At 38.1% G+C, this 23516-nt stretch overlaps 1 protein-coding gene across 3 annotated transcripts in view; it reads right to left on the bottom strand.

The window, feature by feature from the left end:
• Nucleotides 1–23516, bottom strand: part of ARHGEF26 (Rho guanine nucleotide exchange factor (GEF) 26) — a 145312-nt gene that overhangs the window by 39166 nt on the left and 82630 nt on the right. For all 3 annotated transcript variants that reach the window (XM_011967877.1, XM_011967875.1, XM_011967878.1), the window contains exon 10: nucleotides 7537–7626. In XM_011967877.1, coding sequence (XP_011823267.1) covers nucleotides 7537–7626 — 90 coding nt within the window. The remainder of the gene's footprint in view (nucleotides 1–7536; nucleotides 7627–23516) is intronic.

Raw genomic sequence — 23516 nt, 5'->3', positions numbered from 1 at the left:
AAGGAAAATCTAAAACGTGCATTCAAACAAATGATACTTATCATAGTATGCATCATTGTTTCATAGGCATATAAAACTGAACTATAAATATAGAAGTACAGAAAATTCAAGAAAAAATGAAAAAGAACAATGTATCTTCTACTATAAAAAACTACTAACTTCCCAATATGAAACTAAAACTCAATGAGAAAATGTTACTGGATCAATAAAAAATCATGACTCTTCTATTAACTCTCAACTGAAAAAGAAAGTAAGGAGTTACTTAAAATTGAAAAGCCTAGGAATAAAATTTATCAGAATCAACTGGTTATTTTAAATATCTCAAATCAGAATCTAAACATACAGAAAAACACAACTGTAGGTTAATGAGACAAATATAAAAGTCTACATTTACTTTATGAACTAAAAAGGTTTCTTTCAAGAGAAAAACCTACATGCTTTTTTGTCTACAAATTATCTATTTAGCCATATTCTTGAGAACACCTATTCTTAAGATTATGGTAGCTTTCTTCATGGAAGTCTGTCCCTGAAAGCATCATACTACTTTCTGGCTGTGAAAATGAGGTTCTTCCAAAATAATCCATCATAATCATTATATCATAGAAAAGGCTGTATCCAAAAAATTAGCATACTGCTTTTTTATTTTCTTTATTGTCTTGTACAAGCCAACTGGAAAACTCTCAAAACTACAGAACAATCCTTACCCTTGAAAGCTTTTTTTTTTTTTAAGTTACCAGAAATGTTTACTGCCAAAAATCTGATTTAAAAGACTACATCCATAAAATAAGCAAAAATTCTTGGACACAAAATATAATGCAGAAATGTGGTGCAATCAAACATCACCCTTTTCAGGAAATAATAATTATAAATAGCTAAAGGAAATTGAGGATATTAGAGAGGAAATGAGAAGTCTAAGAAAGGATTTCAAATTTATTTTAAACTTTATAAAGAGCTTTTATAAGAATATTGCTTATCATTTATATACTATTTTCCTGAAGGTCCAAAAAATGAAGATAAAAGATCATGGCTAACCCCAAACTTTTCAAAACTGGCTGCTAAGGGAATTCATGAAGTTCCCAACCCCCAAAATCTCGAAAACAGACAATTACCCTACAGAGACAGCTGAGACCTTAAAGGTCAACAGATTGCTTAGATAACTCCGGCAGACTAGGCAGCACATACAAGAGGTCACCTTGTGTCAGGGTAGGTCCGGCTGAAGGGCCGTAATTACAGGAAACACAGGACTATCTTGCTATTGCGTGTAACCCTACAAGATGAACCAAGGACAGTATTATGGTTAAGTTTCAGTGTACATGCTGCCCTGTGACTGTTCTGATTTAGGGGGTGGAGAAACAGAGATTTTTCAATTATTTTATTGTTTTTAAAACAGATTAGTTTTTATGGAGTCCTCATACTCCACTAGGGGCAAAACTGAATTTCTATCTATAAACACCTAAAATTGACAATAGTTTTCAATACATCTATATTTCTTTTGAAAACAAAAATCCAATATTATATATAGTTTATGTTTCAAATTTATTGTTAGAAGACTGAACTCATTCAGATAGGTTTAATTAAAGAAGAGACATTAAAATGATCAAAATAAAGGAAATCAGAACAGCCCAAAGTGAGCATGAGTGAATTCCCCTAGTACGGAAGTGCTGAGACTAGAATCAAGGTGTGAACCAGAAACTAGAAAAGAAATATCATGAACAAAGATATATCCTAAACAGTACTGATGCAATGCCTACAGAGCACAGACTTTTCATTCTTTTTTTCTATTATCTAGCATCCTAGAAAACGAGCCTTGGCATAAAATGTAACTAATTTTATGGAGCAGCAAGAAAAGAAAGAGCTGCTGAACAGCAAATTTTTTTTTTTATGTTGAGATAAAATTTACATAACATGAAATTGACATATTGACCATTTCACCACTTCAGAGGGTATAGAATACAGTGGTTTCTAGTATGTTCACAGTGTTGTTCAATAATCACCATTATTCCAGAACATTTTCATTATCTCAAAAGGAAACCCCATATTCACTGAGCAGTCATCCCCCACTCTTCCTCCCCCAAGCATCTGGCAACCACTAATCTACTTTCTAACTCTATGGATTTGTCTATACTTGACGTGTCATATAAATGGAATTATACAACATGTGATCTTTGAGTTTGGTTTCTCTCACCTAGCATAATATTTCCAAGGTTCATCCACATAGTAAATATCAGAACTTTATTCCTTTCTGTGCCTAAATATTTTACTATATACCTATATCACATTTTGTTTATCAATTCTTCCACTGATTTGAGCTATTTCCACTTTATTGGCTATTATGAATAATGCTGCCATGAAGATTCGTGTATATGCTTTTGAACATCTCTTTTCAGTTCTCTTGGGTATATACCTAGGAGTGGAACTGCTGGGTCATATAGTAGTAACTCTTATGTTTAGATTTTTGGGAAATCACCAAACTGTCCGCTATTACACAAAGATTTTTCTTGTGTTTCCACTGGGGGACCATCAGCAAGGCCCCCAAATGGCAACTAGCAAAGCCTTCTGTCAACTAACATCCCACCACTCCACTCAACCACACTGAATGTATGTCTCCTAATGCAGCCTGAGAACCCTCAACTTCTCCATGTGCTTATTCATAATGTCAAACCCATCGCAGGACAAAAAAAAAAAAAAATTCTTCCCAACTCTGTAGAAGCAACTTTTAAAGAAAACTGTTCTCTAGTGGAGAAAAAACACTGGATTTGAGACACAAACTAATCTCTGGTTTTTGATCTTGGTTGAGCCACCAGCTTTTTCTCTACAACCATCATTTTCTTTCCTCCCATCTCAGAGGATAAGCTCTCCTGTCTTCAACACCCTGCTTTCAGCTCTAAGGCCTTATTCCCTTGATTTATTCCCCTCTCATTAGTATTCTCTCCCTCCTGGCTCCCTTTCTGCAAACTATCCTGAAGACTATCACTAAAATGGTCCCTTGACTTTGTGTATCCTCTAGTTATCATCACTGCCCTATCCTCTTGCTAGTCAAGCTTCTGGAATGAAAAGTCTAACCTGCTTCAAATGCTTCACATCCCATTCACTCTTCAATGCATCCACATCTATTTAAATATTCTGATAAAACACCTCAATAATGTTTTCTGCTTGTTCACTACAAATCAGGTCTGTTTCAATCCTTTATATCTCTTAAAGAATTTAATTTTCAAAATCATTCCATGAGGAAAAGTACTATCATCAGCTTTATTTTAGGGTTCAGAAAACCAAGACATGAAAAGGTAAGTGATGCCCAAGGTTATACAGCTAGTATACTACAGCAACTCAGGCAGGCCAGCTCTGGAGCCTGTGCTCTAACTTTATACTAGCTTCCAAAGTGCCAATCCAGCGATGCTTTCTACCTCCTCTCATATTACTGCAGTTTAGCACTTGACAGTCTTCCAGGAAATCACAAGCAAAATTAAAAATGAAAAACATGTGTGAAATGAAAATGAAACATACACACACACACACACATGCCCTACAAAATTTACTTTCCTCCAAATTAGAAAAATATCTATATTATTATACAGTCATTGTTAAGAATGTGGACTCCAGAGTCAAAGATTTGAATCTAGACTTTATAACGTCTTCGTGTATAACCTTGAGCAAAGTATTTAATCTCTCTAGCTTCAGGTTCTTCATCTATAAAATGAAGTTAATAAAAGGGTACTTTACAGGGTTCATGTGAGAATTAAATCAGATAAATATGAAAATGGCACTACTTAGTAAATTTGCAACCAATATTCTCATAGTAGTAGCACCTATAGCCATACCATAAAACAAATATGGCCAAAATAGAACTCATTACTGTCCCCTGAAACTTGTTCCTCCTCCTGAATTTCCTATCTGAGTGAGTGGGTGGCTCCCCACCCAGTCAACCCGACAAGACCCACTCCCTGACCACCGCCCCTCACAGGTAATGACCAAGAACTAGTTTCGTCTGCATCTGTCCAAAGATTTCATCTGCAAAAGCAAATTGTATTTTTTTATATCTAAACCTTACTTTTTTCATTTAATAATGTATAAGAAAGATTTCCATATAGGTATCTAAAATTCTCCTTTATTCTTTTGAGTGGTATCACATTATTTGGGTATACTATAATTTATTTAATCAGTCCTCTTTGATAGATATTTAGATGTTTTTCCTCATCTTTCACTATTACAAACAACGCTCAGTGTGTGTATAATTTTATACATTGATGAGTACATCTGTAGAATAAATTCTTAGAAGTAAAATTGCTGAGTTGTAGTCACTTGCATTTGTAATTTTGATAGTTATTGCCGAATTGCACACCATTGGAGTGGAACAATCTTTCCCACCGGCAACATATAAAAATGTCTTTCTCTCCAATTCCATCAATAAAATGTGTTATCAAACTTTTGAATTATTTATAAATCCAAAAGATGAGGTTCATTATCTTTATTTGCTAGTCTTCAAATAGCAATTTTCTTCTGAGTGAAATAAAACATCTTCAAAACTTTAATCATCATTTGGGTTTCTTTTTCTGGTAGCAGTTTTCTAATTTGCAACTTTCTAGTGGTATTTTTTTTTTCTTTGTTTTACACAACAGGAATTTATGTCTCACAGTTTTGGAACACAGCCTAAGATGAAAGTGTCAGCAAGGCCAGGCTCTCAGAAGGTGCTAGAGAATAATCTGTTCCAGGTCTCTCCTCCAGCTTCTGGTAGTTTGCTGGCAATCTTTGGTGCTCCTTGGCTTGTAGACTAGTGGGTCTTCTCTTATCACTTTGATTTTATACATTGGGGATATTTACCCTTTGTCTATATGTGAGTTGCAACTATTTTTGTCTCCAGTTTGCTATTTGCCTTTGCACTTTTTTCATGGTCTTTTTCCCCCTACAGAGAAAATTTTTAAAAAGTTATATAGATAAATTGGACTTTTTTCTTTTAATGACTTCTGGATTTGGAGTAAGTTGGAAAAGCCTTTCCCCACTGCTGAAGTTGTCTTTACTAAACACACATCTGATTGTGTCACTTCCCTAATGAGAACTTTTTAGTGGCTCCCAAATGACCTCACTCAGCTCCTCCTCTTGGTGCACAGGGATGTCCATATGAGTGTTTGCCTGCTACCGCAGCTCAGCCCTGCTCCTCTTGCACCCCAAGTCTACCCACAGTTCCTGAATTGCTTACAATTCCTGGGCCACAGCAGTGGAAACTGTGCGTTTGTTTCTGCTCTGAGACCCTTCCTAACTCACCTTTCAAGATTCAGGTCAAACACACCTCTGGCATGAAGCCTTGCCAGACTGCTCCAAGCCCCTCAGCCTGTCTCTTGCTCTTAGAGCTGTCCATCTCCTTTCCATTTCCAGTACTTTCCATAGTCTTCTAGCTACTCTGATAGCTGTAGACTTTGCTGACTCCTTTGATTTTCAGCAGTCTTCTACTAGACTATGAGGGGAGGGATGACCATGTTTTTGTTTATCTACTGCCTTCCACATGGAAGATATTCAGTAAATCTGTTGATTTCTTACAATACTTGCCATTGTACACTTGGATAAATCATTTAACCTCACTGAACCTCTATTTTATCATCATTAAAATAAATTAAATAGGAACGTCCACTGTTATTCACATAGTGTTATAAGGTCCTAAGATTTTACGAGTATTTCCAATTAGTACTAATTAGTAATTCTAAGTGTTCTAAATTAAGTGCTCCACTGTAAATCTATACTTTAGGCTTGCAAATATTTTAATCATTGAATGAAAAAGAAAACAACCAACCGAAATTCATGAACTCAATTGATGTTAATCATTTACTTTTAATGATCCTTGGAGTTAGTATTTTTCAATTACAAATTAATTTTGGGTTCTGGACCGAGTTTTTTTCTTTTTTTTTTTTTTTTTTTGAGTCTTGCTCTGTTGCCCAGGCTGGAGTGCAGTGGTGAGATATCAACACATTGCAACCTCTGCCTCCAGGGTTCAAGAGATTCTCCTGCCTCAGCTTCCCAAATAGCTGGGATTACAGGTGCCCGCCACTACATCCGGCTAATTTTTGTATTTTTAGTAGAGACAGGGTTTCATCATGTTGGTCAGGCTGGTCTCAAATTCCTGACCCCAGGTGATCCCTACCTCGGCCTCCCAAAGTGCTGGGATTACAGGCATGAGCCACCTTGCCCGGCCTGGACAGAGTTTCTTAATGTAATCTTATACCAACTGAGTTTCAGTGAAGAAGGGAAAAGAAAAATGGTTAGGGATTTTTTTCATCTTTCAAAAGGAGGAAATTAAAAAACAAAAAACAAACTTGTCAGATATATTTTCCAAAATATTTAGAAACAAATTAGAGAGAACGAGATATTGAGAACTAGGAGAAAGATGGGTTTTTTAATTGCTGTAAACTTCTGTACAAGAATATTAAAACTATTTAAAGTGTGCATGCATGCATGTGTGTGCGTGTGTGTTTGGTTTTTGGCAAATACCCATCTTCTTCCCTTTTACAGTTTGTGTTTCTGCATCTAAACCATTACCGTCAGAATGTTACAGTAGAAGAGTTTACACTGACCTGCAAGTCAGGACGTCTGGACCTTAGTCCTGATTTTATCACCACTAGCCAAGTGACTCTGCAGACAATTATTCTCTGGGTTTTTTTTCGTCATTCTTAAAGCAAAAGGGTGTATCTGTACTATATCAGTGATCCTCAATTTTAGTATATATGCTGCCAAAGCAAGCATGCAATAATCCTCAAACTACATGACATGGCAGAGAATCTGCTCTTCACAGAATACCATGAAATGCTGATCACTATAATTTGACTGCACGAAATAGAAACACTTTTACTAGGGAAAAACATGACCAGTCATTTAAAATGGTTTAATGACATTTACAAGTTATAAAACTAAATAGAGTCACAATTGTGAGCACTCACTTCCCATTAAAAACTCAGCCGGTGAGCCAACAAAAGAATGGCCATGACCTAGATTTGCCATTAACTGTCATTTTCTTCCTCTTTGTTCATCTTGTCATCTGCTCCAGAGCAGTATCAGACAAGGAATAACAAGCAGCACATATTCAAAAAAATTATGGGAGAAAAACAATCTTGAAAAAAATTACCTATTAACGATCTGTTTTGCAAACAAGAAAAGGAGTGTCCTTATTTAATTTAGGAGAACACTGGTCCAGGGCATGGAATATTACTGTTTTTCAGAACATTTTGAGAATAATGAAGGAATCTCCTTTCAATTCTAAAATTCTATTATTTTAACTACACTATTCTATTATTTTGTTTATTCCTCTAAGCTTGGTGTCTTCCTGGAAAAAAACAAAAAAGTCTTCTTAGATAATGCCTGGCTTCAGGGCCTGGAGAAAGGTCACTCTGGTACAAGCAAAACCAAATTGCCTGAAGCATCTGCTACTCCTTCTTATCAATTTATGACCCTTCTTTGAAAAGCAAATTCCCATCTACTTTGTTGCCCTCAACTGTCTCTCTCTATTTAGAGAAAACTTAGGCAAGAACAGTAATGAACAAGGTACGAGAATACCTTAATTTTAAATTCCAGCTGGGAGTTAATTGTGTACATCATCTCAGTCCTTTCCATCTTCCGGGCACCCTCATTGCACAGTCGAACCAACTGGGAACACAGAAGAGTAATGAGGGTTAAAGGTCAAGGAGAGAAACCTCACTTTCAAATCAGAACTCTCACAGGAAATAATTAACACTTGGGAAGCCCTAGAGACTTATTTCTGGCAGAGAACTCACAGTTTTTCACAGTTCAGACATTCACATCCAGTTAGAAGTAGTGTGATTAGGATGTGAAGACAGAAGGGAAAAAAAGGTCGCCCTATCTCAGGGAAAGCTGCACTCCTTGCCCCTCTTCCAAATCAGAGCAGCTGAAGGGAGATGGCCATCCTCAAAGGCAAAATCTAAGCAGAGTGCTATGTAAAGCATGTGGCCAGTAAACGGAGTGCTGAAGAGGGAAGTCTTACAGGGGAGCCTGACAGTCAAGGATTCTTCAAAAATAGCCAAGCTAAGGCATCAGTTACATTTCAGTTTCACTGGAAGCACGAAATTATCTATAAAGCAAAATTATCTACAAAGGACTTTCACAGTTGTTTAATGAGTACCTAATCTTCATTCACTGGTCTAAATCAAAAAGAATTTTGCATCTCAAATTTCTCATTAACTGGAAAACCTGAAAAAAAAAAAAATGCCCATGTAAGAGTCATTGGCCATAAAAACAAACGTGATTGTTAAAAGGAGTGGAAATTTTAATTGGATTTATTTTTAATATTTCTGCTTTGTTAGGTAATGCCCACTATAAAAATATATTTACAAAAATATAAACATGCCCACTATAGAAATAAATAAATGATTATTATAATATAGAAGAAAATAAAATAGGCCATAAAAGGTCCTGACCTACTCCCACTGAACAGATGTAGTTGGAAACAGACTGGGCCACATACTTTCTCTTTTTTTCCTATGTTTATATGAACATATAAACACACACATATATGTATAGAAATTTTTCTTTCATTTTTGGAAATGATTATTCTATGCTGTGTGTCTTTTTTTTTCACTTATCAGTTATTACAGAATAAATGTTTGTGCCTCCCCCAAATTCATGCTGAAATCCTAACCTTCAATGTGATAATATTAGGAGGCAGAGCCTTTGGAGGTAATTAGGTCACGAGAGTGGAGTCCTCATGAATGGCATTAGTGCCCTTATAAGAAGAGACAGAATAGCTTTCTTCTTCTCTCCGCTATCTCCCCACCATGTGAGGATACAGGGAGAATGTAGCCATCTGCAAACCAGGAAACCAGCCTTTGGCAAGCACTGGATCTGCCTATACCTTGATCTTGGACTGCCCAGCCTCCAGAACTGTGAGCAATAAATACCTGTTCCTTAAACCACCCAGTTTATGATACTCTGTTACAGCAGCTTGAATTAAGACAAAAATATTTCCCCTGCTAAAATATCATTCATTGAAAAAAAAAAAAAAGTTTATTTAGTACCTACTATGTTTCAGGTACTAGTGTTATAATACTCACAATCCCTAACCTTACGGAAGGGCAGACAAAAGGCAAAAAAAAAAAAAAAGAAAAAAAAATCATAGACTGAGATCATAATGTAAAAACACAGAGGAGTAGGGGAGTGGCAAGTGGGGAGGGATCCAAGGGACCCTCTCCTGAGAGGTAATTTAAGCTGCAAGCTGAAGGACAAGTAGTTACTACTAAATGATAAGATGGTTCACGGCGAGGGGACACCATGAGCAAAGGATGAGATGAGAAAGTGTGTGACTGTTTGAGTGAGTCAAAGAAGATCCTGGCATGAAGGAAGGTGGCATGGGATGAAGCCAAAACAGGCCAAGGTCAGATCATGCAAGGTCTTAAGCTGTCTGGATTGTATTCTAGGTGCAAAAAAAAGTCACTAGCAGGCTTTCAGTGGGGGAAATGATATGATCCAATTTCTGTTATAATAATTATATGGACTTTCCACAATATATTTATTCTATTTCCTATTGATGGGCACTTAAACAATTTCTAATTGCTCACTTGGTATTTAGTTTTGGAGGACAAACCTGTCTTCAATGACAGCATATCTTTAGCTATGGCCTGTGAGTTCACTGATGCAGGGATTGATAGCTATATCAGATCAAAGCTGAGAGCCAAAATATCTAGGTGTGAGACAGGGACAACCTGAAAATGCAATACCTTGAAAGGAACAGGGCATATCAGAGTGAAACGCAAGCACCGTATCAGGCTCCTGCTGCTTGGCACATTTTTGTGACTTCTCTTGGGGAATGTGTTCATAGCTCCCAAATCTATGTTCCTAGACTTTGTCTACATCCTAGGCTCTGGATCCAACTATTTACATGACATCTCTTCTTAAATGTCCCAGAGCCATTTCAAATTCAGCACGACCAAACCTAAGCATCTCCTTCATCACGCTCTTGCCCCTGGCTCCACATTGTCTATCTTCGTGACTCACCTCAGCATCATCCACTTTCCCCCAAAATTTGGCCACGACCACTCAGACCCCTCCCTCTGCTTTGCCCTCCACATATAATCCAAGTCTCCTTAATGATGCTGTCCTGCTGTCCACTTCTCTCTACCTGCCCTGGCCACTGAACTCAGGCTCAGACCACTTGCTGCCTGGATTACTGGTCTCTCAATTATTTTCCTCACTTCTGCCCTACCCTTATGCATCTTCCAAAAATAAGATGTCAGTTTTTCTAAGTTCAGATCTGATCATGAAACAACTCCACTAGAAATCCTTAAAAGGTTTCCTGAAGCTTTCAGAATAAAGTCTTAGCAAGACCCTTCATGATCCGGTGCCTACTTCCTTGATCCCGAACCTCTCACTGCTCCCATGTGGGGCCTCACCCTACCAAATGTTGGATGCCTATGCTGTGTCCTGCCTTCCCTCTTTTGCATGTGTGTTTCCCTGTCTGAACATCCTTCACCACACTCCATCCGACTGACTCCTTCTTATCTGGATTTATATCCCCCTACTTGTCTTTCAGTGCTCAACGTGGGCATTACCTCTCCAAAAAGACCGGAGAGCGGAGAGTATAAAATTTCCGTAATTGTAAGCCCAGAGCCCAACATAGCATCTAACACCCAATGGGATATTCTGCAAATGTTTCTGCATAAACAAACCACCTTCAGAGCCAGTTTATAAGTCATTTTTTAAAAAAGAAATAATTTCTTTATAGTTATCCTCCCTTTTATGTGGAGATGGGGTCTCATTACATTGCCCAGGCTGGTCTTGAACTCCTGACATCAAGTGATCACCCCACCTTAGCATCCCAAACTGCTAGGATTACATACATGGGCCAGCACACCAGGCCAATAGTTATCCCTTCATAAAATGAAAGGAAAAAGTGGCATTATTAAGTTTGGGTTATCTTATTTCTTAAACTTCCAAATTCTGAGCCCACTGGCAAAAGTCGGAGTCATGCCACCACTAGGGAAATCCTAAAGAAACCAAAAGTGCTTCAGAAGTCAGACCAAAACCAAGATCCTAAAATGTCTTCAGCAAAGGTGTCATCAATGGAGTTTATTTTAATCAGTATTTTGAAGGGACAAGCATTAATTTGGATATATGTGCTCTGCTGTTTTTATTGAAAGCAGCCTCAGTATATTACTGGACCTTCCTTCAATTTATGCCCAAGCTTTATTAAATTTGGTTCACTACAATTTTTGTCCCAGGCCTAATAAATATATATTAGGCTTGGAACAGAAGCATATATATATGTATATGTATATACATATACACACACACATATATACACACACACTCTCTCTCTCAATGTTACTAGTAAAGAAACATAAAATACAAATAAAGTCTTTTTGATCTGTCAAATTCACAAAGATTAATAGAATATCTGATCCTGGCAGTATGCAGTGAGAGAGACACTTTGAAATACTACTGGCAGATGTGGACAGGAACTTTTCTGGAAGGCACTTTGGCATTATATACAAAAGCCTTTAAAACATTCTTGTATTTTTCTTCCCATAAACCCACTTCTGAAAATTTATCTTTAGAAATGGTTAGATGTGCACAATCATTTACGTAAGACAATGTTCAATGGAGCACAACTTACAATGCCAAATGAAACAGGTACCATATATACCATGGATCCCCCACCCCAGGGCCATGGATTGGTTACAAGAACCCAGCGCACAGCAGGAGGTGAGCAGTGGGCAAGTGAGCATTACTGCCTGAGCTCTGCCTCCTCCTCCTGTCAGATCAGTCAAAGCATTAGATTCTCATAGGAATGTGAACCTTATTGTAAACTGTGCATGTGAAGGATCTAGGTTGTGCGCTCCTTACGAGAATCTAATGCCTGATGATCTGAGGTGAAATGGTTTCATCCCGAAACCACCTACCACCTACTCCCCACACCCCACCCATGTCTGTGGAAAAATCGTCTTCCATGAAACCAGTCTGGGGTGCCAAAAAGGTTGGGGGACCTCTTTTAAGTGTTCCTTTATAGCCATACACTAATATTGGAATAAATTGAAAGCCAATCAGAAGGATACAAAATAGAATGACAACAGTCATCTTTAAGTGATAAAATTACTGCTACATTTTCCTTTCTGTCTCCTAAGTTTTCCAAATACTCTGCAATATACATTTATTATTGTATTCAATTTTCCTTTTTTTTTTTTTTTGGAGACAGGGTCTTGCTCTGTCACCCAGCTTGCAGTGCAGTGGTGTGATCACAGTCACATGGTCTATCATGGCATGATCAACATCCTGGGCTCAAGCAGTCCTCCCACCTCAGCCTCCCGAGTAGCTGGAACCATAGCTGTGTGCCAGGCTAATTTTTTGATTTACCGTAGACAAGAGGTCTCACTATGTTGCCCAGGCTGGTCTCGAACTCCTGGGCTCAAGCAATACACCTACCTCAGTCTTCCAAGATGCTGGGATTATAGGTGTGAGCCACTGCACTTGGCCACTTTATCCACTGTTAAAATATACCAATGTCAACTTAAATACATTCTTACGGAGCTGTACTTAGCCTTAGTACTTCCTCTCCTCCAAACTCTTCTCCCTTTACCACAGCTAACAATGGTTGAAAGTGTGATGTGGATGATTCTGGGACTACTTCTGCATATCAATAAAATATATACATATATTAAAAAACACACTTTATTATCTAGGTGTCATTAAACTATTTATATTGTTCTGCAACTTAATTTTCTGCACCGAACAACACAGTTTAGACACGTTTGTATGTTTTTATATAAATATATATTTATATATTGGTCCAAAGCCAACTAAGATAATGGAATAGAAGGCTCCACCGATCATCCTCCCCACTACCCTCTTCAAGGACACCAATTTAACAACTATCTACACAGAAAAAACACCTTCATAAGAACCAAAAATTAGGTGAGCTCTCAATACCTGGTTTTATCTTCATATTGCTGAAAGAGGCACTAAAGAGATAGAAAAAACAGTTTTGAACCCCCGATGCCACCCCCCACCGCCCCCATCTCCTACAGCAGCAGCATGTTGCAGAGAGCATCTCTGGGCATTGCGGGAGAGAGAACACAGCAACTGTGACGCACTAAACTCAGTGCTGCCCTGTTAGAGCAGAAAGAAAAATCCGACCAAACTCAGCTGATGCCCATCTACACAGATGGAGCACTTAAATGACCCCTACTCAGAAGGGAATCACCTATCCCAGCAGTTTGAACTTGAGCTTGGACCTCGCCACCAAGGCCTACAGCACTCTGTCTCTCTCAGAGAACTTGAAAGGCAGTTTAGGCCATAAGGACTGTGACACTTAGACAAGTCCTAGTGCTGAACTAGGCCCAGAGACAATGGAATGGGGCTCACATGACATACTGAGACACCAGTTGTGGCAGCCAAGTGAGTGCTGAAATCACCCCTCCCCTAACCCCAGGCTACACAGCTGGAGCTCCAAAAGAAACCCCTTCCTTCTGCTTAAGAAGAGGAGAGGGAAAAATGGGCAGGGCTTTGTCTTACATCTTAGATACCAGCTCAGCCACAACAGGACAGGGTAATGTTCAGAGTTGTTAGGCCCCCGTTCCAGGCCCTACCTCCCAGACAACATTTCTTTGTTTTGTTTTGTTTTGTTGTTTTTATTTGTGGGCGGGGGGCAGGGGGCAGGGACAGTCTTGCTCTGTCGCCCAGGCTAGAGTGCAATGGTGCCATCTTGGCTCACTGCAACCTCCACCTCTCGAGTTCAAGTAATTCTCCTGCCTCATTGTCCCAAGTAGCTGAGATTACAGTTGCCCGCCACCACGCCCAGCTAATTTTTTGTATTTTCAGTAGAGACAGGGTTTCGCCATATTGGCCAGGCTGGTCTCAAACTCCTGACCTCAGGTGATCCACCTGCCTCGGCCTCCCAAAGTGCTGGGATTAAAGGCGTGAGCCACTGTGCCCGGCCCCAGACAACATTTCTACACACACCCTGGGCCAGAAGGGAACCTGCTGCCTTGAAGAAAAGAATCCAGTCCTGGCAGTATTCATCACCGGCTAACTGAAGAGCCCTTGGGCCCTGAATAAACAGCATGGATACCCAGGTACTATGCTGAGGGCCTTGAGTCAGCCTCTGAGACTTCCTGGATTCAGGTACCAGCACGGCCACAGGAAGGCAGAGCACCAAGCAGGCTTTTGGGGTCCCCTACTCCAGGACTTGACTTTTGGATGCCATTTCTGGACCTGCCCTGGGTCAGAGGGGAGCCCACTGCCCTGAAGGGTGAGTCCCAGGCCAGGCAGCATTCACCACAAGCTGACTTAAGAACCCTCGGACCTTAAGGGAACATCAACAGTAGTCTGGCAGTACTCCTTGTGGCCTGGGGTGGTGGCGGCTAAAAAGTGAGGTTCCCCTGTCTTTGGAAAAGGAAGAAATGCATCTTGTGGTTTGAGTGGCAGCTCAGCCTCAGAGAGAACACCAGCTAGACTTCTAAGGTTTTTGACTCTAGTCCCTGACTCACAAACAGTACCCCTAGACCCACCTGGGACCTGGGGGACCTCCCTGGCCTGAAGGGAAGGACAGAGGCCTGGCTGGCGTTGCCATCACCTGACTGTAGAGCCTAAGGGCCTTGAGTAAACAGACAGTAGCTAGGGAGTGGTTAGAGCAGACCTTGAGCAAGATCCAGCACTATGCTGGCTTCAGGTCTGACCCGGCACAATCAGAGTGAGGGTGGCCACAGGGGTGCTTGTGTCACTCCACCCCCATCTTTAGGTGACTCTGAACAAAGACAGAGGCTATGTATCTGGGAGAAAGTAAGGGAAGAGAACAAGAGTCTCTACCTGGTAATCCAGAGAATTCTTCCAGATCTTAGACCATCAAGGTGGTACTTATATGAATCTGCTTGGGGTGCCCCTAATGCAGATACAGCTTAGATCACAACATCCAAGTTCTTTCACATGTCTGGAAAGCCTTCCCAAGAAGGATGGGTAAAAATAAGCCCAGACAGTGAAGACAACAATAAATATCTAACTCTTCCATGCCCAGATACCAAAGAACATCTCACTAGCATCAACACCATCCAGGAAAACATGATTTCACCAAATGAACTAAATAAGGCACCAGGGACCAATCCTGGAGAAACACACATGTGTGACTTTTCAGGCAAAGAGTTCAAAATAGCTGTGTTGATGAAACTCAAGAAATTCAAGATAATACAGAGAAGGAATTCAGAATTATATCAGCTAAATTGAATAAAGAGACTGAAATAATTAAAAGAAATCAAGCAGAAATTCTGGAGCCAAAAAATGCAATTGGCGGCCAGGCATAGTGGCTCACGCCTGTAATCCCAGCATTTTGGGAGGCCGAGGTGGGCAGATCACTTGAGGCCAGGAGTTTGAGACCAGCCTGGCCAGCATGGTGAAACCCTGTCTCTACTAAAAATACAAAAAATTAGCCGGGCATGGTGGTGCGTGCCTGTAATCCCAGCTACTTGGGAGACTGAGGCATGAGAATCGCTTGAACCCAGTAGGTGGAAGTTCCAGTGAGCCAAGATTGCACCAATGCACTCCAGTCTGGGTGATGGAGTGAGACTCCATCTCGAAAAACAAAAAACAAAAAATAAAAAAAGGCAATTGGCATACTGAATACCGCACCAGAGTCTTTAATAGCAGAAATGATCAAGCAGAAGAAAAAAACAGTGAGCTTGAAGCTTGAAGACAGGCTATTTGAAAATACACAGTCAGAGGAGATAACAGAAAAAAGAATATAAAATGATTAAGCATGGCTACAGGATCTAGACTAAGAGTTATTGGGCTTAAAGAAGATGTAGAGAAAGACAGGGTAGAAATTTTATTCAAAAGGATATAACAGGGAACTTCCCAAACCTAGAGAAAGATATCAATATCCAAGTACAAGAAGGTTACAGAACACCAAGCAAATTTAACCCAAAAAGGACTACCTCAAGGCATTTAATAATTAAATACCCAAAGGTCACAGATAAAGAAAGGCTCCTAAAAGCAGCAAGAGGCTGAGGATGGTGGTTCACACCTGTAATCCCAGCACTTTGAGGGACCAAGGCAAGAGCATCACTTGAGCCCAGGAGTTTTTGTTTGTTTCCAACTTTTATTTTAGCTTCAGGGGTACATATGCCCAATATGCAGGTTTGTTACATAGGTAAATATGTGATGTGGTGGTTTGCTGCACAGTTCATCCCATCACCCAAGTATTGCCCAGAATCCACTAACTATTCTCCCTAATTCTCTCCCTCCTCCCACCCACTAGCCTCCACTAGGCCCCAGTGTATGTTGTTCCCCCCTTGTGTCCATGTATTCTTATCATTTAGCTCTCACTTATAAGTGAGAACACGTGGTATTTGTTTTTCTGTTCCTGCATTACTTTTCTAAGGATAATGGCCTCCAGTTCCATCCATGTCCCTGCAAGGACATGATCTCATTCTCTTTTATGGATACATAGTTATACCATGATGTATATGTACCACGTTTTGTTTATCCAGTCTATCACTGATAGGTATCTAACTGGATTCCATGTCTTTGTTATTGTAAATAGTGCTGCAATGAACATACATGTGCATGTGTCTTTATAACAGAACAATTTCTATTCCTTTGGGTACATACCCAGTAATGGGATTGCTGCATCAAATGGCATTTCTGTTTCTAGGTCTTTGAGGAATCACCACATTCTCTTCAATAACGGTTAAACTAATATACACTCCCACCAATACCGTAAAAGCATTCTTTTTTCTCCACAACCTCACCAGCATCTGTTATTTTTTGAATTTTTAATAATAGCAATTCTGACTGGTGTGCGATGGTATCCCCTAGTGGTTTTGATTTGCATTTCTCTAATCAGTGATGTTGAGTTTTTTTTTAATATGTTTGTTGGCTGCACGTATGCCTTCTTTTGAGAAGGGTCTGTTCATGTCCTTTGTCCACTTTTTAAGAGTTTTTTTTTTTTTTTTCTTGTAAATTTGTTTAAGTTTTCTATAGATGCTGGATATTAGAACTTTGTCAGATGCATAGATTACAGAAATTTTCTCCCATTCTGTATGATGTCTGTTTACTCTGTTGATAGTTCCCTTGGCTGTGCAGAAGCTCTTTAGTTTAATTAGATCTCATTTGTCAATTTTTGCTTTTGTCACGACTGTTTTTGGCATCTTCATCATGAAATCTTTGCCCATGCCTATGTACTGAATGGTACTGACCAGGTTTCCTTTCAGGGTTTTACAGTTTTAGGGTTTACGTTTAAGTCTTTAATCTATCTTGATTTTTGTATATGGTATAAGAAAGGAATCCAGTTTCAATTTTCTGCATACAGTTAGCCAGTTCTTCCAGTATCATTTATTAAATAGGAAATCCTTTCTCCACAGTCTGTTTTGGTCAGATTTGTTGAAGATCAGATGATTGTAGGTGTACGGTCTTATTTCTGGGTTCTCTATTCTATTCCATTGGTCTATGTGTCTGTTTTTGTACCAGTACCATGCTGTTTTGGATACTATAGCCCTGTAGTATAGTTTGAAGTCACGCAGTGTGACGCCTCCAGTTTTGTTCTTTTTGCTTAGGATTACCTTGGCTATTTAGGCTCTTGTGTTCCATATGAATTTTAAAATACTTTTTTTTATAATTCTGTGAAGAATGTCAATGGTAGTTTAATAATACTAGCATTGAGTCTATAAATTCCTTTGGGCAGTATTGCCGTTTTAATGATACTAATTCTTCCTATCCATGAGCACGGAATGTTTCTCCATCTGTTTACATCATCTCTGATTTCTCTGGGCAGTGGTTTGTAGTTCTCCTTGAAGAGGTCCTTACTTCCCTTATTAGCTGTATTCTTAGGTATTTTATTCTTTTTGTGTTAATTGTGAATGGAAGTTCAGTCATGATTTAGCTCTTGGATCATCCATTGTTGGTGTATAGGAATGCTGGCGATTTCTGCAAATTAGTTTTGTATACTGAGACTCTGCTGAAGTTGTTAATCAGTTTAAGAAGTTTTTGGAGCCCAGGAGTTTGAGAACAAGCTGGATAACATAGTGAGACCCCATCTCTACAAAAAATAAATAAACAAAAGCAGCAAGAGAAAAGAAATAAATAACATAAAATGGAGCTGCAATACATCTGGCAACAGACTTTTCAGTGGAAACCTTACAGGCCATGAGAGAGAGGCATGACATATTTCAAGTGCTGAAGGCAAAAAACTTTTACCCTAAAATAGTATATCCAGGGAAAATATCCTTCAAACATGAAGGAGAAATAAAGACATTCCCAGACAAACAAAAGCTGAGGCATTTCATCAACACTAGACCTTTCTTGCAAGAAATGCTAAAGGAAGTACTGTAATCAGAAAGAAAACGATGTTAATCAACAATAAGTAATCACCTGAGGGTACAAAACTCCCTGGTAATAGTAAGTACATAGAAAGACACAGAATATTATAACACTGTAACTATGGTGTGTAAACTACCCCTACCCTAAGTAGAAGAGTAAATGATTAACCAATCAAAAATAGTAACTACAACAACTTTTCAAGACATAGTCAGTACAAGAAGATAAAAACAGAAACAACAAAATGATTAAAAGTGGGGGTATGAAGTTAAGACATAGAGTTCTTATTAGTTTTCTATTTGCTTGTTTCCTTGCTTATGCAAATAGTGCTGTTATTGTGTTAAAATAATGGATTATAATATTTGCAAGCCTCATGATAACCTTAAACCAAAAAATATACAATGGACACATGCAAAATAAAATGCAAAAAACAAAACCATATCATCAGAGAAAATAACCTTTGCTAGAGGAAAATGAAAAAGAAAGAAAGAAGGAATAGAAGACCACAAAACAACTAGAAAACAAATAATAAAAGGGCAGAAGTATTACCACTGAATGTAAATGGACTAAACTCTCCAATCAAAAGACAAAGACTGGCTGAATGGATTAAAAAAAAAAAAAAAAAAGACTGATTGGTCTGCCTACAAGAAACACTTTACCTATAAAGACACACATAGGCTAAAAACAAAGGGATGGAGAAAGATACTACATGTCAATGGAAACCCACCTCCCCCCCCAAAAAAAACCAAGAGATACTATACTTACATCAGACACAATGGATTTCAAGAAAAAAACTATAAGAAGACACAAAGAAAGTCACTATATAATGATAATAGGGTCAATTCAGCAAGAGAATATAATAATTTTAAATATATATGAACTCAACACTGGAGCACGTAGATATATAAAGCAAATATTATTATAGATAAGGAGATAGACCACAGTACAATAATAGCTAGAGACTTCAACACCCCACATTCAGCACTGGACAGTTCTTCCAGACAGAAAATCAACAAAGAAACATTAGACTTGATCTGCACTATAGACCAAATGGATCTAACGGATATTTACAGAACATTTCATCCAGGAGCTACAGGATACACATTCTTTTCTTCAGCACATGGATCATTCTCAAGAATAGTCCATATTTAGGTCACAAAACAAGTCATAAAACATGCAAAAGTTCTGAAGTAATATCAAGTATATTCTTTGACCATAATGAAGTAAAACTAAAAATTAATAAGAGGAATTTTGGAATCTGTACAAATACATAGAAATTAAATAATATGCTCCTGAATGACCAGTAGGTTAAAAAAGAAATTAAGAAGGAAATTGAAAAATTTCTTGAAACAAATGATAATGAAAACACAACATACCAAACCTATGTGATACACTAAAAGCAGTACTAAGAGGGAATTTTATAGCTGGAAGTGCCTACATCAAAGAAGAGGAAAAGGCCGGGTGCAGTGGCTCACGTCTGTAATCCCAGCACTTTGGGAGGCCGAGGTGGGTGGATCACTTGAGACCAGGAGTTCAAGATCAGCCTGCCAACATGGTGAAAGAAACCCCATCTCCACTAAAAAATAATACATGGGCATATACCCAAAGGACTATAAATCATGCTGCTATAAAGACACATGCACGTGTATGTTTACTGCAGCACTATTTACAATAGCAAAGACTTGGAATCAACCCAAATGTCCATCAATGATAGACTGGATTAAGAAAATGTGGCACATATACACTATACACCATGCAATACTATGCAGCCATAAAAAAGGATGAGTTCATGTCCTTTGTAGGGACATGGATGAAGCTGGAAACCATCATTCTGAACAAACTCTCGCAAGGACAGAAAACCAAACACTGCATGTTCTCACTCATAGGTGGGAATTGAACAATGAGAACACTTGGACACAGGGTGGGGAACATCACACACCGGGGCCTGTCGTGGCGTGTGGGGAAAGGGGGATAGCATCAGGAGATATACCTAAGGTAAATAATGAGTTAATGGGTACAGCACACCAACATGGCACATGTATACATATGTAACAAACCTGCACATTGTGTACATGTACCATAGAACTTAAAGTATAATAATAAAAAAGCATAATAATAATAATAATAATATAAAAATTAGCCAGGCATGTGCCTGTAGTCCCAGTTACTTGGGAGGCTGAAGCATGAGAATTGCTTGAATTCAGAAGGTGGAGGCTGGTAGTGAACCAAGATCATGCCACTGCATGCCAGCCTGGGAGGTACAGCAAAACTCTGTCTCAAAAAAAAAAAAAAAAAGGAAAAAGGAAAAACTTCAAATAAACTAACAATAAAACTCAAAGAACTAGAAAAGTAAGTGCAAACCAAACCCAAAATTGGTAGAAAATAAATAATTTTAAAAATCTAGAGGAAATGGACAAATACTTAGACACATATCACCTACCAAGATTGAACCAAGAAGAAATCCAAAAGCTGAATAGACCAATAGCAAGTAATGAGACAGAAGCTGTAATAAAAAGTCTCCAGTAAAGGAAAACCTGAGACTCAATGGTTTTACTGCTGAATTCTACCAATCAGTTAAAGAAGAACTAATGCCAACCCTACCCAACCTATTCCAGGAAATAGAGGAGGAGGGAATACTTCTAAACTAATTCTACAAGGCTAGTATTTCCGTGATACCAAAACCAGACAAAGACACATCAAAAATAAAACTACAGGACAATATCTCTGATTAATATTAAAGCAAAAATCCTCAACAAAATACTAGCAAACTGAATTCAACAATGCATTAGAAAGATTATTTATCATGACCAAACGGGATTTATCCCTGGGATGCAAGGATGGTTCAACATAGGCAAATCAATCAGTGTAATACATTACATCAACCAAATGAAGGACAAAAATCATATGATCATTTCAATTGTGCAGAAAAAGCATTTGATAAAATTCAACATCCCTTCATGATAAAAACCCTCAAAAACTGGGTATAGAAGGAATATACCCCAACATGATAAAAAATCATGTATGACAGACCCATAGCTAGTATCATACTGAATGGGGAAAAATGGAAAGTCTTTCTTCTAATATCTGGAACATAACAAGGATATCCATTTTCACCACCGTTATTTAACATACTGGAAGTCCTAGCTAGCGCAATCAAACAAGAGAATGATATAAAGACCATCCAAATTTGGAAGGAAGAAATCAAATTATCCTGTTTGCAGATTATAAGATCTTATATTTGGAAAAATCTAAAGGCTCCACAAAATAAAAACTATCAGAACTGATAAACAAATTCAGTAAAGTTGCAGGATACAAAATCAACATACAAAAATCAGTAGCATTTCTATATGCCAACAGTGAACAACGTGTAAAAGAAATTAAAAAGTAATCTCATTTACAATAGCCACACATAAAATCAAATACTTAGGAATTAACCAAAGAAGTGAAAGATCTCCATAATAAAAACTATAAAACACTGATAAAAGAAATGGAAGAAGACATCAGAAAATTGAAAAATATTCCATGTTCATGGATTGGAAAAATCAATATTATTAAAATGTCCACACTACACAAAGAAATCTACAGATTAAATGTAAACCCTATCAAAGTACCAATGACATTCTTTACAAAAATATAAAAAATCCTAAAATTTATATGAAACCACAAAAGATCCACAACGGCCACAGCCATCCTAAGCAAAAAGAACAACATTGGAAGAATCACGTTACCTGACTTCAAATTATACTACAGAGTTATAATAACCAAGACAGCATGGCACTGGCATAAAAACAGACACATACGCCAGAAAAGCAGAAAAAAATAACTTAAAAACAAATCCACACACCTACAGTGAACTCATTTATGACATGAATGCCAAGAACATACACTGAGGAAAAGACAGTCTAATAAACGGTGCTGGGAAAACTGAAAATCCATACGTAGAAGAATAAAACTATACCCCTATCTCTTACCGTATACAAAAGTCAAATCAAAATGGAGTAAATACTTAAATCTAAGACCTCAAACTATGAAACTACTACAAGAAAATGTTGGGGAGAATCTATAGGACATTGATCTGGGCAAAAATTCCTTGAAAAATACCCTACAACCACAGGCAACCAAAGTAAAAATGGACAAAAGGGATCACATCAAGTTAAAAGTCTTCTGCAAAGTATAGAGTCAACAAAGTGAAGAGACAACCCCCAGAATAGAAGGAAAATATGTGCAAGCTACCCATCTGACAAGGGATTAATAACCAGAACATATAAGGAGTTCAAACAACTCTATAGGAAAAAAATCTAATAATCCAATCAAAAATGTGCAAAGATTTGAATAGACATTTTTCAAAAGAAGACACACAAATGGCAAACAGGCATATGAAAAGGTCCTCAACATCACTGATCATTAGCGAAATGCAAATCAAAACTACAACGAGATGTCATCTTATTCCAGTTAAAATGGCTTATATCCAAAAGATAGGCAATAACAAATGCTGGCAAGGATGTGGAGAAAAGGCAAACCTCATACACTGAGCGTGAGCATGTAAATTAGTACAACCACAATGGAGTACAGTTTGGAGGTTCCTTTAAAAACTAAAAATTGATTACTATATGATTCAGAAATCCTACTGCTGGGTATATACCCAAAAGAAAGGAAATCAGTATATCAAAGAGATATCTGGACTTCTATGTTTGCTGCAGCACTGTTTACAATAGCTAAGATCTTGAAGCAAACTAAGTGTCCATCAATAGATGAATGAATAAAGAAAATGTAGTACATATACACAACGGAGTATCATGCAACCATGAAAAAGAATGATATCCAGTCATTTGCAACAACATGGCTATAACAGGAGATCATTGTGTTAAATGAAGTAAGCCAGACACAGAAAGGCAAACATTACATGTTCTCATTTGTGGGATTAAAAAAACTTTTTAAATGAACTCATGGACACAGAGAGTAGAATGATGCTTACTGGAGGCTAGGAAGGGTAGTCGGGGGCTGGGGAGGAGGTGGGGATGGTTAATGGGTACAAAAAAAAAATAGAATGAATAAGACCTACTATATGATCTATAAGATAGCACAACAGGGTGACAATAGTCAATAATAACTCCCTACATTTTAAAATAAAGAGTTTAATTGAATTATTTTTAATTCAAAAAATAAATGCTTGAGGGGATGGACACCCCATTCTCCATAATGTGTTTATTTTTTATTTTTCAAAT

The sequence above is a fragment of the Mandrillus leucophaeus genome, unplaced genomic scaffold (genome assembly GCF_000951045.1).
Source record: "Mandrillus leucophaeus isolate KB7577 unplaced genomic scaffold, Mleu.le_1.0 Scaffold814, whole genome shotgun sequence".
Taxonomy (NCBI): Eukaryota; Metazoa; Chordata; class Mammalia; order Primates; family Cercopithecidae; genus Mandrillus; species Mandrillus leucophaeus.
Note: the sequence above shows the minus strand (reverse complement) of the source record. Positions and strands in the feature narration are given on the sequence as shown.